The 14669-nt window shown below is 57.1% G+C and overlaps 1 protein-coding gene across 1 annotated transcript in view; it reads left to right on the forward strand.

Moving 5' to 3' along the window:
* Window positions 1-13777, forward strand: part of JAK3 (Janus kinase 3) — a 27421-nt gene extending 13644 nt beyond the window's left edge. Inside the window, exons 12-25 of the mRNA XM_083880110.1 lie at window positions 1135-1259; window positions 1488-1622; window positions 1702-1786; window positions 2469-2596; window positions 3906-4044; window positions 4662-4813; window positions 6023-6173; window positions 7162-7301; window positions 7500-7689; window positions 8790-8914; window positions 9833-10005; window positions 11828-11945; window positions 12024-12134; window positions 13570-13777. Of these exons, the coding sequence (XP_083736236.1) occupies window positions 1135-1259; window positions 1488-1622; window positions 1702-1786; window positions 2469-2596; window positions 3906-4044; window positions 4662-4813; window positions 6023-6173; window positions 7162-7301; window positions 7500-7689; window positions 8790-8914; window positions 9833-10005; window positions 11828-11945; window positions 12024-12134; window positions 13570-13686 (1889 nt within the window). The 3' untranslated portion in view covers window positions 13687-13777. The remainder of the gene's footprint in view (window positions 1-1134; window positions 1260-1487; window positions 1623-1701; window positions 1787-2468; window positions 2597-3905; window positions 4045-4661; window positions 4814-6022; window positions 6174-7161; window positions 7302-7499; window positions 7690-8789; window positions 8915-9832; window positions 10006-11827; window positions 11946-12023; window positions 12135-13569) is intronic.
* Window positions 13778-14669: the final 892 nt, after the last annotated feature.

Consider the following 14669-nt stretch of genomic DNA (forward strand, 5'->3'; position numbering starts at 1 on the left):
AGTTGTGTGATGTCACAGAGCAGCTGTGATGTCACAGAATGTTTGTGTGATGTCACAGAGTGGTTGTGATGTCATAGAAGGGCTGTGTGATGTCATGGAGCAGCTGTGTGATGTCAAAGCATGGTTGTGTGAGGTCACAGAGTGGCTGTGATATCACAGAGGAGCTGTGATGTCATAGAGTGGATGTGTGACGTCACAAAGTGGCTGATTGAGGTCATAAAGTGGATGCATGATGTCACAGAGTGTCTATGACATCACAGAGTGTATATATGACGTCACAGAATGGTTGTGTGATGTCACAGAGCAGCTGTGATGTCACAGAGTGGTTGTGATGTCATAGAAGGGCTGTGTGATGTCAAAGCATGGTTGTGTGAGGTCACAGAGTGGCTGTGATGTCACAAACCAGGCTGTGACATCACAGAATGGCTGTGGTGCCACAGAGCATGTGATGTCATAGAGTGTTTGTGTGTTGTCACGAAGCAGTCTGTGACATCACAGGGTGGCTGTGTGATGTCACAGAGTGCGTGATGTCATAGGGTGTTTGTGTGATGTCAAAGTGTGGCTGTAATGTCTGAGTCGGCTGTGAGGTCAAAGGGTGGTTGTGTGATGTCACAGACTGTGTGATGTCACAGAGTGGATGTGTGACATCATAGAGTGACTGTTTGAGGTCATAGAGTGGATGTGTGACATCATAGAGTGACTGTTTGAGGTCATAGAGTGGATGTGTGATGTCACAGAGTAGACTGTGTGATGTCACAGAGCTGCTGTGCTGTCACAGAAGGACTTCGTGTTGTCACAGAACAAGCCGTGACATCACAGAATGGCTGTGATGTCACAGAAGGGCTGTGTGATGTCACAGAACAGGCTGTGATGTCACAGAAGGGCTGTGATGTCACAGAAGGGCTGTGTGATGTCACAGAACAGGCTGTGATGTCACAGAAGGGCTGTGCGATGTCACAGAGTGTTTGCCTGATGTCACAAAGCAGTCTGTGACATTGCAGAGCGGCTATGTGATGTCACAGAGTGGCTGTGATGTCATAGAGTGTCTGTGTTGCGTCACAGGGTGTCTGTGTGATGTCACCAGCCGGGGTTCCCCTCCCCAGTCCCCCTGACCCCCTCTCTCCCGTCCCCCAGAGAAGTCCAACCTGCTGATCGTGCGCAGCGGTGTCCCCTGTCCCCCCGGGTCCCCTCCCGCCCCGCGCCACCGCAGCCTGCACCAGATGATGTTCCACAAGATCGACCCCCAGAGCCTCACACGGGTATGGGGGGACATGGGGCCACACTGGGGGTGACACAGAGGGGACAGGGACACCCAGCAATGTCCCTGTGTCCCCCAGGGTGAGAGCCTGGGGACACCCAGATGTGGGGGGTGACGCAGAGGGGACAGGGACCCCAGCAATGTCCCCGTGTCCTATGGGAGGACACCCACACTGAGGGGTGGCACAGAGGGGACAAGGACACCCCCATCCATGTCCCCGTGTCCCCAGGGCGAGAGCCTGGCCCAGGGCTCCTTCACACACATCTACAAAGGCATCAAACGGGAGCAGGACGAGGAGGACGGGCCCCGGCAGACCCCGGTGGTGCTCAAGGTCATGGACAGCAGCCACCGCAACTGCCTGGAGGTGAGGGGGTGTCACCCGCTCCAGGATGTCACCTCGGGGTCACCAAGGCCCGCCCTGAGCCGTCTGTCCCTGTCCCCAGTCCTTCCTGGAGGCGGCCAGCACCATGAGCCAGCTGTCCCACAAACACCTGGTGCTGCTGCACGGCGTCAGCCTGGGCAAGGACAGTGAGTGACCGCCGGGGAGGTGGCCATGGGGACACCCTGAGCCCGGTGTGGGCACCCCCTGACCCCTTTGTGTGTGCCCCCTGTGTGGGCACCCCCTGACCCCTTTGTGTGTGCCCCCTGTGTGGGCACCTCCTGATCTCTTTTTGGGCACTCTCTGACCCCTTTTTTGGCCCCCCCGACCCCAGTTTTGGGCACCCCCTGACCCCATTTTGGGCACCCTCTGAGCCTTTTTGGGCATCCCCTGACCTCTTTGTGTGTGTCCCCTGTGTGGGCATCCCTTGACCCTTTTTGCCCCCCCCCTCACCCCAGCGTGGGTATGTCCTGACCTTTTTTTGGGTCTCCCCTGACCCTTTTTGGACCCCCTAATCCTTTTCGGACACCCCCCCACCCCTTTGTGGGCACCCCCTGACTCTTTTTGGTGGCCCCATCCTCACCCCAGTGTGGGCATGCCCTGACCCTTTTTTGGGTCCCCCCTGACCCCTTCCCCCCCCCCCCCCCCGACCCTTTTTTTACTCCCCCGACCCCTTTTCCATCCCCCTGACCCTTTTTTTACTCCCCCTGACCCCTTTTTTTGCCCCCCCAATCCCTTTTTTTGACTCCCCCTGACCCTTTTTTGCCCCCCCGACCCTTTTTTGCCTCCCCTGCCCCATTTCCCCCCTGCCCCCGGGTTGTGCCCCCCCAGGTGTGATGGTGCAGGAGCACGTCCGGCTGGGCCCGCTGGACCTGTACCTGCGCAAGCGCCGCGGGGCCGTGACCACGGGCTGGAAGCTGACGGTGGCCAAGCAGCTGGGCTATGCCCTCAACTACCTGGTGAGCCCCTCCAGGGGTGTCCTGAGGCTCCCCGTGGGTTTTCCTGGTGTTTATCCCGCAGATTTTTGGGATGTGGAGCTCTGGGTGGGCTGTGCAGCCTGTGGCAGCAGTGCAGTATTGTGGCTCCAGTGCAGGCACTGCAACTCCAGGGCATGCACGGCTGCTGGGAGGGTGTGGGTACTGGGTGGGGCGTGTGCTGGGGGTCACAGGGATCCACATTCCGTGGATCACACACATTCGCATCCCATGGATCACACACAGCCCATGGATCACACAGATCCCACGGATCACACGGATTCACATTCCATGGATCACACAGATCCACATCCCATGGATCACACACAGCCCATGGAACACATAGATCCCATGGATCACACGGATTCACATTCCGTGGGTCACACAGATCCACATCCCATGGATCACACACAGCCCATGGATCACACACATCCCGTAGATCACACAGATCCACATCCCACGGATCACACACAGCCCATGGATCACACACGTCCCATGGATCACACAGATCTACGTTCCATGGATCACACACATCCATGTCCCATGGATCCTGGATGGGTGTGTGCTGGGGATCACATGGATCCACATCCTGTGGATCCCATGGATCACCCACATCCCATGGGTCCCACACATCCCATGGATCCCACAGATCCTACAGATCCACATCCCATGGATCATCCACATCCCATGGATCACACAGATCTACACCCCATGGATCCTGTGTGGATGTGTCCTGGGGATCCCACAGATCCACATCCCATGGATCACACACATCCCATGGACCCCACAGATCCCACAGCTCCACATCCCATGGATCACACAGATCCATGTGCCATGGATTCTGTGTGGTGTGTTCTGGGGGTCCCAGAGATCCATGTCCCATGGATCCTGGGTGGTGTGTGCTGGGGATCCCACAGATCTACATCTCATGGATCCCACACATCCCATGGATCCCACGTATCTACAACCGATGGATCCCGTGTACCCATATCCCATGGATCCCATGTGTGCATGTCCTGTGGATCCCACAGATCCACATCCCATGGATCCCACACACCCATGTCCCATGGATCTCATGGATCACACAGATCCACATCCCATGGATCACATACATCCACGTCACATGGATCCCACAGATCCCACACATCCCCACCATGTGGATCCCATGGATCCCCACCCCATATCTCCCCATCCATCCCCCTCTCACATCTCCCACCCACCCTTGGTGCCCCCCCCAGCCCATCCCAGCACCTGGGACCACCCTGAGGGTCCCCATCCCTCTTCCCCCATCCAGGAGGACAAGAAAATCCCGCACGGGAACGTCTCTGCCAAGAAGGTGCTGCTGGCCCGGGAGGGGGACACAGCTGGGGGGAGCCCCCCCTTCATCAAACTCAATGACCCCGGGGTCAGCGTCACCGTCCTGGCCCAAGACAGTGAGTGAGGGGGGCCTGGGCATGCTGGATTTGGGCTCCTGGTTCTGGGTTTGGGGTCCTGGGTATGGGGTCCTGGATCTGGGTTTGGGGTTCTGGTTCTGGGTTTGGAGTTTTGCATCTGGGTTTGGGATCCTGGCTTAAGATAAAGGAGCCTGGTTTTGGGAATGGAATCCTATGCTCATCCTCCACTGGGTATCCTGATTCTGGGGTCTGGATTCCAGCTCTGGGTTTGGGGTCCTGACAGTGGTTTTGGGTCCTGGTTCTGGGATCAGGGTCCTGTGCTTATCCCCAGAGGGGGGTCCTGGCCATGGGCTCTGGATCCCCTTCATCAAACCCACCCACCCCGGGGTCAGCACCATGCTCTGGCCTGGGGCAGTGACTGAGGGACTCCTGGGGGGTCCTGGGGGTGCTGGGTTTGGGGTCCTGGCTTTGGGTATGGGGTGCTGAGTGCATCCTCAGTGGGGAATCCTGGCTGTGGGCTCTGGATCCCCTTCATCAAACCCACCCACCCTGGGGTCAGCATCACGCCCTGGCTGGGGCAGTGACTGAGGGGGCCCTGGGGGGCTCCAGAGGGTGCTGACCCCCCGTGGGTGCTGAGTGGGGCCGTCACCCCGCAGTGCTGGTGGAGCGGATCCCCTGGGTGGCCCCGGAGTGTGTCAGTGACCCCGGGAGCCTGGGGCTGCCAGCCGACAAGTGGGGCTTCGGGGCCACCCTCTGGGAGATCTTCAGCGGGGGGAACATGCCCCTGAGCCTGCTGGAGCCACAGAGGGTGAGTGACCCCGGCACCCCACTGGGTCCTGGGATTCCTGCCCCATCCCAGTCCTCCTGCCCCATCCCGCTGGATCCTGGGATTCCTGCCCCATCCCAATCCTCCTGCCCTGTCCTGCTGGGTCCTGGGATTCCTGCCCCATCCCAGTCCTCCTGCCCCATCCCGCTGGATCCTGGGATTCCTGCCCCATCCCAATCCTCCTGTCCCATCCCAATCCTCCTGCCCCATCCTGCTGGATCCTGGAATTCCTGTCCCATCCCACTGGATCCTGGGATTCCTGCCCCATCCCAATCCTCCTGCCCCATCCCAATCCTCCTGTCCCATCCCACTGGGTCCTGGAGTTCCTGTCCCATCCCCACTGGATCCCAAACCTCCTGCCCCATCCCATTTTATCCTGATCCTCCTGCCCCATCCTGACCCTTCTGTCCCATCCCACTGTATCCCAGCATTCCTGTCCTGTCCCACTGCATCCAGACCCTCCTTCCCCCACCCTCCTGTCCCTTCTCACTACATCCCAGCCCTTCTTCCCTGCCCAATTCCATCCATCCCATCCCCTGCTATGGATCCCATCCCATCCCTCCTGCCCCATCCCATTGTATTCCAATTCTCCATCCCCATCCCATCCCATGGATCCCATTCCATCCCATGGATCCCATCCCATCCCATTGATCTCATTGATCCCATCCCATCCCACTGATCCCATGGATCCCATTCCATCCCACTGATCCCATGGATCCCATTCCATCGATCCCATCCCATCCCATTGATCTCATCGATCCCATCCCATCCCATCCCATTGATCCCATGGATCTCATCTCATTGATCTCATGGTTCCCATCCCATCCCATGGATCCCATCCCAGGGATCCCATCCCATCCCATCCCATCCCATCCCATCCCATCCCATCCCATCCCATCCCATGGATCCCATCTCATACCATGGATCCCATCCCATCCCATTGATCTCATGGATCCCATCCCATCCCATGGATCCCATCCTGTCCCATGGATCCCACCTCATCCCATCCCATCCCATCCCATCCCATCCCATCCCATCCCATCCCATCCCATCCCATCCCATCCCATCCCATCCCATGGATCCCATCCCATCCCATCCCTTCTGCCCCATCCCTCCTCACCTTTCCCCAGCCCAGCTCCACTCCAGTGCTCTCGGGGGTCCCTGATCCCCCTTTTCCCGCGGTTCCCACAGAAGCTGGAATTCTACCAGTGCCGGCAGCAGCTCCCAGCCCCAAAGTGGCCGGAGCTGGCGGCGCTGGTGGCGCAGTGCATGGAGTACGAGCCCCAGCGCCGGCCCTGCTTCCGCGCCCTCATCCGCGACCTCAACGGCCTCATCTCCTCCGGTGCGCGCGGTGCAGGGCCAGGGACACCAAAGGGGGACACCAAAGGGGGACACCATGGGGGACACAGCGGGAGGACATGGGGGATCCTGCAGTGGGACACCGTGGAGGGGACAGGGGGTATCCCTCAGTGAGATACAGGGGATGCTTCAGGGGAACACAGGGGGACACTGGGGACACTGCGGGGGACATGGGGGATCCTGCGGTAGGACACCACGGGGGGACATGGGGAATCCCACAGGGGGACACCAAAGTGGGGACACAGGGGACACTGCAGAGGGACATGGGGAATCCCACAGTGAGATACAGGGGATGCCACAGGGGAACACAGGGGATCCCTCAGGGAGACATGAGAGATCCCACACTGGGACACAGGGGACTCCTCAGTGGGACATGGGGGATGCCAGAGGGGGACACAGGGGACACCACGGGGGGACACGAGGGGCACCGGCGGGGGCAAAGGAGACCCCATAGGGGACACGGGGGTTCCCTCAGGGAGACACGGGGGACACCGGGGGGGACATGGGGGATCCCTCAGGGGGACACAGAGGACACTGCGGGGGGACATGGGAAATCCCTAAATCCCTCAGGGGGACACCAAAGGGGGACAGGGGGGACCTCACACTGGGACATGGGAGATCCCTCAGGGGACACGGGGGATCCCACGGTGAGACACGGGGACCCCACACTGGGACACAGGGGACTCCTCAGCGGGACATGGGGGATGCCAGAGGGGGACACAGGGGACACCTCAGGGGGGACATGGGCGAGCCCAAAGGGGACATAGGGGACCCTGTAGGGGGACACGAGGAATCCAAAGGGAGCCTTGGGGGATGCAAGGGGACACAGGAGATTCCTCAGTGGGACACGGGAGACCTCTCAGTGGGACACAGGGGGACCCTGCAGTGGGACATGGAGGACCCCACAGGGGACACAGGGATTCCACAGTGGGACACGGGGGTCTCACAGCCTCACCCTCCGTGTCCCCCAGACTACGAGCTGCTCTCAGAGCTGTCCCCCACGGATGTGACACTCCGGGATGGCTTTTGGGGACACGACTCCCTGGCCATGAGCCAGGACCCCGAGCATTTCCAGGAGCGGCACCTCAAGTACATCTCACTGCTGGGAAAGGTGGGGGACACGGGAAAGACCCCCCCAAACCCCAAAACCCAGCTCAGCTCCTCTCCCCTTCCCCAATTTGGGGTGTGGGACATCCTGAACTAAACAACTCCTGAGAATCCCGCTCTGTGTGGGGGATTTTGGGGAGGGATAAAGCGCTGGAGATGTTGGGGGGCACCACCCCAAAATCCCGGTTCCCTGCATCCCCAGGGGAATTTTGGGAGCGTGGAGCTGTGCCGCTACGACCCCCTGGGCGACAGCACGGGCGAGCTGGTGGCCGTGAAGAAGCTGCAGCAGGATTCGGCCAAGGAGATCCGCGATTTCGAGAGGGAGATCCAAATCCTGCACTCGCTGCAGCACGACTTCATCGTCCAGTACCGCGGGGTGTGCTACAGCCGCGGTGAGATGGGCATGAGGATGAAGGAATGGGGCAGGGGATGAAGGAATGGGGCAGGAATGGGGTGGGAATGGAGCAGAAATGGGGTGGGAATGGGGTGGGAATGGGGTGGGAATGGAGCAGAAATGGGGCAGGGGATGGGGCGGGAATGGGACAAGGAATGAGGTAGGAATGGGGCAGGGAGGAGACAGGGAATGGGGCGGGAATTGGGCGGGGAATGGGGTGAGAATGGGGTGGGGAATGGGGAGGGAATGAAAGAATGGGGCAGGAATGGTGCGGGGAATGGGGTGGGGAATAGGGCAGGAATGGGGCAGGGAATAGTGTGGGGAATGGGACAGGGAATGAAGGAATGGGGCGAGAATAGGGCAAGGAATGGGGCGGGGAATGGGGCAGGGAATGGACTTGGAATGGGGCAGGAATGGGGTGGGAAATGAGGAGGGAATGGGGCAGGAGTTGGGCAGGGAATGAAGGAATGGGGCAAGAAATGGGGTTGGAATGGGACAGAGAATGGGGTGGGAATGGGGCAGCGGATGAACAGGGAATGGGGCAGGGGATGGGGTGGGAATGGGGCAGGGGATGGGATGGGAATGGGGTGGGAATAGGGCAGGAATTGGGCAGGGGATGAACAGGGAAAGGGGTGGGAATGAGGCAGGGAATGGGGCAGGGAATGAAGGAATGGGGCAGGAAATGAAGAAATGGGGCAAAGAATAGGGGGGGAATGGGGCAGAGGATGGGCTGGGAATGGGACAGGGAATGGACAGTGAATGGGGCGGGAAATGGGGCAGGTATGGGGTGGAAATGGGACAGGGAATGGGGCAGGGGATGAACAGGGAATGGGGCAGGGGATGGGCTGAGAATGGGGCAGGGAATGAGGCAGGGAATGAAGGAATGGGGTGGGAATAGGGCAAGGAATGGGGTGGGGAATGGGACATGGAATGGACAGGGAATGGGGCGGGGAATGGATGGGGAATGGGCCAGGAGCAGACAGGGAATGGGGCTGGGTCTGGGGCAGGGAGCAGACAGGGAGTGGGGCAGGAATGGGGCGGGAATGGGGCCGGGATCCCCCATCCCCTCTCCCGCCATCCCACCCTGTCTCTCGGCAGGAACGCGGGGTCTGCGGCTGGTGATGGAGTTCCTGCCCAACGGCTGCCTGCGGGATTTCCTGCAGAAGAACCAGCCCCGCCTGGAGCACAGGACGCTGCTGCTCTACGCCTGGCAGATCTGCAAGGTGGGGCAGGGGGACAGGGGGCTGCTGGCCCGGGGTGGGGCTGGAACCCGGCCAAGGGTCACCCAAGGGTCATTGTCCAGTCCTGGGTCCTGTCCCTGTCAGCAGCTCTGTCCTGGCCAGAGCAATGCCGTGGGTCACCCAAGGGTCACCCAAGGGTCATTGTCCAGTCCTGGGTCCTGTCCCTGTCAGCAGCTCTGTCCTGGCCAGAGCAATGCCGTGGGTCACCCAAGGGTCACCCAAGGGTCATGGTCCAGTCAGGTCCAGCCCCCTGGGGATGCTGCTGGGTCATGTGGCTGTATCCTGGCTGGAGCAATGTCACTGGTCAGCCAAGGGTCACCCAAGGGTCATTGTCCAGCCCTGGGGAAGCTGCTGAGTCCTGTCTCCACCAGCAGCCCTGTCCTGGCCAGAGCAATGCCATGGGTCACCCAAGGGTAACCCAAGGGTCACCCAAGGGTCACTGTCCAGCCCTGAGGATGCTGCAGGATCCTGTCCCTGTCAGTGACTCTGTCCTGGCCATGGGTCATCCAAGGGTCATTGTCCAGCTGGAATGAGCCCCCAAATGTGGTCACCCAAGGGTCATTGTCCAGCCCTGGGGATGCTGCTGGGTCCTGTCCCTGGCAGAGACTCTGTCCTTGCTGGAGCAATGCCATGGGTCACCCAAAGGTCACCCAAGGGTCATTGTCCAGCCCTGGGTCCTGTCCCTGCCAGCGGCTCTGTCCTGGCCAGAGCAACGCCATGGGTCTTCCAAGGGTCACCACGGGGGTCCCCAACCCTGGGGCGTGTCCCCAGCCATGTCCTCAGCCATGTCCCCAGCCATGTCCCTGGCCCTGGGGCATGTCCCCAGCCGTGTCCCCAGCCCTGAGCGTGTCCCCAGCCCTGGGCCGTGTCCCCAGCCGTGTCCCCGCTCCCCTCCGGCAGGGCATGGAGTACCTGGGGGCGCGGCGCTGTGTGCACCGTGACCTGGCCAGCAGGAACATCCTGGTGGAGAGCGACAGCCACGTCAAGATCGGCGACTTCGGGCTGGCCAAGCTGCTGCCGCAGGACAAGGATTATTACGTGGTGCGGGAGCCCGGCCAGAGCCCCGTGTTCTGGTGAGGGGGACACGGGCAGGGCTGGGGTTCCTGCGGGGTCTGGGGCCCAGGATCCCCTTTTCCCTGGGCTCAGAATCCTGTTTTCCCAGGGCTTAAAGTCCCCTTTTCCCAGGCTCAGAATCTCCTTTTTGGGGGGCTCAGAATCCCCTTTTCCTACAACTCACGATCTCCTTTTCCCAAGGCTCAGAATCCACTTTTCCTGGAACTCAGAATCCCCTTTTCCTGAGGCTCAGGATCCCCTTTTCTCGGGATTCAGGATCCGTTTTTACTGGTGTTCAGAATCCCCCTTTTGGGGGGCTCAGAATCTCCTTTTCCCAGAGCTCAGAATCCCCTTTTCCTGGAACTCAGAATCCCCTTTTCCTGAGGCTCAGAATCCCCTTTTCCCGGGATTCAGGATGCATTTTTCCTGGTGTTCAGAATCCCCTTTTTGGGGGGCTCAGAATCTCCTTTTCCCAGAGCTCAGAATCCCCTTTTCCTGGGGCTCAGAATCCTCTTTTCTGCCTGCTCAGAATCTCCTTTTTCCCTGGTCTCAGAATCTCCTTTTTCCCTGGTCTCAGAATCTCCTTTTTCCCTGGTCTCAGGATCCCCCTTTTCCTGGGGCTCAGAATCCCCTTTTCCAGGCTCAGAATCTCCTTTTAGGGGGGCTCAGAATCCCCTTTTCCTGTGACTCAGGATCTCCTTTTCCCAAGGCTCAGAATCCACTTTTCCTGGAACTCAGAATCCCCTTTTCCCTGGGCTCAGAATCCTGTTTTCCCAGGGCTTAAAGTCCCCTTTTCCCAGGCTCAGAATCTCCTTTTTGGGGGGCTCAGAATCCCCTTTTCCTACAACTCACGATCTCCTTTTCCCAAGGCTCAGAATCCCCTTTTCCTGGAACTCAGAATCCCCTTTTCCTGGGGCTCAGAATCCACTTTTCCCAGGATTCAGGATGCATTTTTCCTGGTGTTCAGAATCCCCTTTTTGGGGGGCTCAGAATCTCCTTTTCCCAGAGCTCAGAATCCCCTTTTCCTGGGGCTCAGAATCCTCTTTTCTGCCTGCTCAGAATCTCCTTTTTCCCTGGTCTCAGAATCCCCTTTTCCCTGGTCTCAGGATCCCCTTTTTGGGGGGCTCAGAATCCCCTTTTCCTATGACTCAGGATCCCCTTTTCCCAGAGCTCAGAATCCCCCTTTCCCAGTTTCAGATCTCCTTTTTGGGGGCTCAGGATCCCCCTTTTCCTGGGGCTCAGAATCCCCTTTCCCAGGGCTCAGAATCTCCTTTTCCTGGGACTCAGGATCCATTTTTCCCAGTATTCAGAATCCCCTTTTGGGGGCGCTCAGAATCCTCTTTTCCCTGGGCTCAGAATCCCCTTTTCCCTGGGCTCAGAATCCCCTTTTCCCGGAGCTCAGAATCTCCTTTTCCCAGGGTTCAGAATCTCCTTTTCCCAGGGTTCAGAATCTCCTTCTCCAAGGGCTCAGAATCCCCTTTTCCAGGGGCTCAGAATTCCTTTTCCCAAGGCTCAGAATCCCCTTTTCCCAGAGCTCAGGATCTCCTTTTCCAGGCTCAGAATTCCCTATTCCAGGAGCCCATAATCCCCTTTTCCCAGGGCTCAGAATCTCCTCTTCAGGGGGCTCAGGATCCACTTTTCCTGGGACTCAGGATCCGTTTTTCCCAGTGTTCAGAATCCCCTTTTTGGAGGGCTCAGAATCCCCTTTCCCAGCCTCATAATCCCTTTCCTAGCCTCAGAATCCCCTTTTCCAGGAGCTCAGAATCCCTTTTCCAGCCTCACAATCCCCTTTTCCAGCCTCACAATCCCCTTTTCCAGCCTCACAATCCCCTTTTCCCCCAGGTACGCCCCGGAATCCCTGGCTGACAACATTTTCTCCTGCGCCTCCGACACCTGGAGCTTCGGGGTGCTCCTGTACGAGCTCTTCACCTACAGCTCCAAGAGCAGGAGCCCCTCGGAGGTGACATTTATTTTTTGTCCCTGGAAAAGAGGGTGTCATTCCCTCCCCGGTGCTGACATGTCCCCCCGATCCCCGCAGGAATTCCTGCGGATGATGGGCACGGCCAGGCCGGCCCAGATCATCTGTCACCTCCTGGAGCTGCTCAAGGACAACCGGAGGCTGCCGGCCCCTGCTGGGTGTCCCTCGGAGGTGACGGCGCTGTCCCCGGGGGTGGGACACTGTGAACCCCAAAGAGCGGGGAAAGGACCCTAAATAGCCCAGGGAATAGATCCTAAATAGCCCAGGGAATAGACCCTAAATAGCCCAGGGAATAGATCCTAAATACCCCAGGGAATAGATCCTAAATAGCCCAGGGAATAGACCCTGTGCACCCCAAAGAGTGGGAAAAGGACCTTAAATATCCCAGGAATGGGACCCAAATACCCCAGAGAAAGGACCTTAAATACCCCAGGGAAAGGACCCTAAATACTCCAGGAATGGGGTACCCTGTGCACCCCAAAGAGCAAGAAAAGGACCCTAAAGACCCCAGGGAAGGGACCCTAAATATCACAGGGAAGGGATCCTAAATATCCTAGGGAAAGGACACTAAATACCGCAGAGAAGAGACCCTAAATCCCCCAGGGAAAGGACAGTAGATACCCCAGAGAAAACATCCTAAATACCCCAGGGAAAGGATCCTAAATACTCCAGGGAATAGATCCTAAACACCCCAGGGAAAGGACCCTTTTCACCCCAAAGAACATGAAAAAGACCCCAAATCCCCCAGGGAAATGACCCTAAATCCCACAGGGAAGAGATGCTAAATCCCCCAGGGAAGGCACCCTGAGCACCCCATAGATGGGACCCTGAACACCCTGAAAAGCATGAAAAAGACCCCAAATCCGCCAGGAAAAGGACCCTAAATCCCGCAGGGAAGGGACCCTGAGCACCCCATAGATGGGACCCTGAGCACCCCAAAGAGCAGGGAAAGGACCCTAAATACTCCAGAGAAGGGACCCTAAATACTCCAGGGAAAGGACTCTGTGCATGCCAAAGAACAGGGAAAGGACCCTAAATACCCCAGAAGAGAGACCCTAAATCCCTCAGGGAAAGGACCCCAAATACTCCAAGGAAAGGACCCTGAATGCCCCAGGGAATAGATTCTAAACACCCCAGGGAAAGGACCCTTTTCACCCCAAAGAGCATGAAAAAGACCCCAAATCCGCCAGGAAAAGGACCCCAAATACCCCAGGGAAGGGACCCTGAGCACCTCATAGATGGGACCCTTTTCACCCCAAAGAACATGAAAAAGACCCCAAATCCCCCAGGAAAAAGACCCCAAATACCCCAGGGAAGAGATGCTAAATCCCCCAGGGAAGGCACCCTGAGCACCCCATAGATGGGACCCTGAACACCCTGAAAAGCATGAAAAAGACCCCAAATCCCCCAGGGAAAGGACCCTAAATGCCCCAGGGAAGGGACCCTGGGCACCCCATAGATGGGACCCTTTTCACCCCAAAGAACATGAAAAAGACCCCAAATCCCCCAGGAAAAAGACCCCAAATCCCCCAGGAAGGCCCCCTGAGCCCCCCAGGATGAGGGTCCCTCCCCTGACACCTGTCCGTGTCCCGTGTCCCCTCCCCAGGTGTACTCACTGATGACGAGCTGCTGGGCCTTCACCCCCAGTGCCAGACCCACCTTTGGGGACCTGGCCCCCAAAATCGAGGGGCTGCGGGACGGGCGGAGCAAGACCCGGGGGTAGAATCCCCCGAAATCCCACCAGGACCCCAAATCCGCGCTGGTGATTTGTCTTTTTCTGCTTTATTCCCTCCTTTCATGGCAAAATTCAGCATTTTTTAAATTAAAATTTAATAAATTTTCCTCCCAGGATGAGTTCAGGGGGACACATGGGAACAAAACCTCTCACCCATATTTTTTTTCCCCTTTCCCCCTCTTTTTTAAAAATAAAATTTAATTTCATTATCAAAATAAAATTTAATTATAATTTTTAATTAAAACTTTCCTGCTGGGCTGAGCTTGGGGGGACACATGGAGACCAAAACTCCTCCATCCCTTTGGCTTTTCCCTTTTTTTTCCCATCCCCATGACAGAATTCAGCATTTTTTAATTAAAATTTGCAGAATTCAACTCTTATTTTATAAAAATTTGCTAAATTTTCCTGCTGGGCTGAGCTCAGGGGGGACATATGAGGACCAAGACCCCTCATCTGGGTTTTTTTTCCCCTTTTTCCCTCCCTCTGTGGCAAAATTCAGCATTTTTTTATTAAAATTTAATAAATTTTCCTCCCAGGATGAGTTCAGGGCGACACATGGGAACAAAACCTCTCACTCATTTTTTTCCCCTTTATTCCCTCCTTTCATGGCAAAATTCAGCCTCATTTTATTAATTAAAATAAAATTTTTATTAATTAAAATTAAAATTTGGTGATTTTTCCTGCTGGGCTGAGCTCAGGGGGGACACACAAGGACCAAGACCCCTCATCCATTTCTTTCCACTTTTTCCCTCCCTCCGTGGCAAAAATTCAGCATTTTTAAATAAAATTTAATTATAAAAATAAAATTTAGTTATATTTTTCAATTATAATTTTTAATTAAAATTTTCCTGCTGGGCTGAGCTCAGGGGGGGACACCTGGGACCAAAACCCCTCACCCATATTTTTTTCCCCTTTATTCCCTCCCTCCATGACAAAATTCAGCATTTTTAAAATTAAATTTTAATCTAATT

The sequence above is a fragment of the Zosterops lateralis genome (assembly GCF_965231275.1).
Source record: "Zosterops lateralis genome assembly, chromosome: 29".
Classification (NCBI taxonomy): domain Eukaryota; kingdom Metazoa; phylum Chordata; class Aves; order Passeriformes; family Zosteropidae; genus Zosterops; species Zosterops lateralis.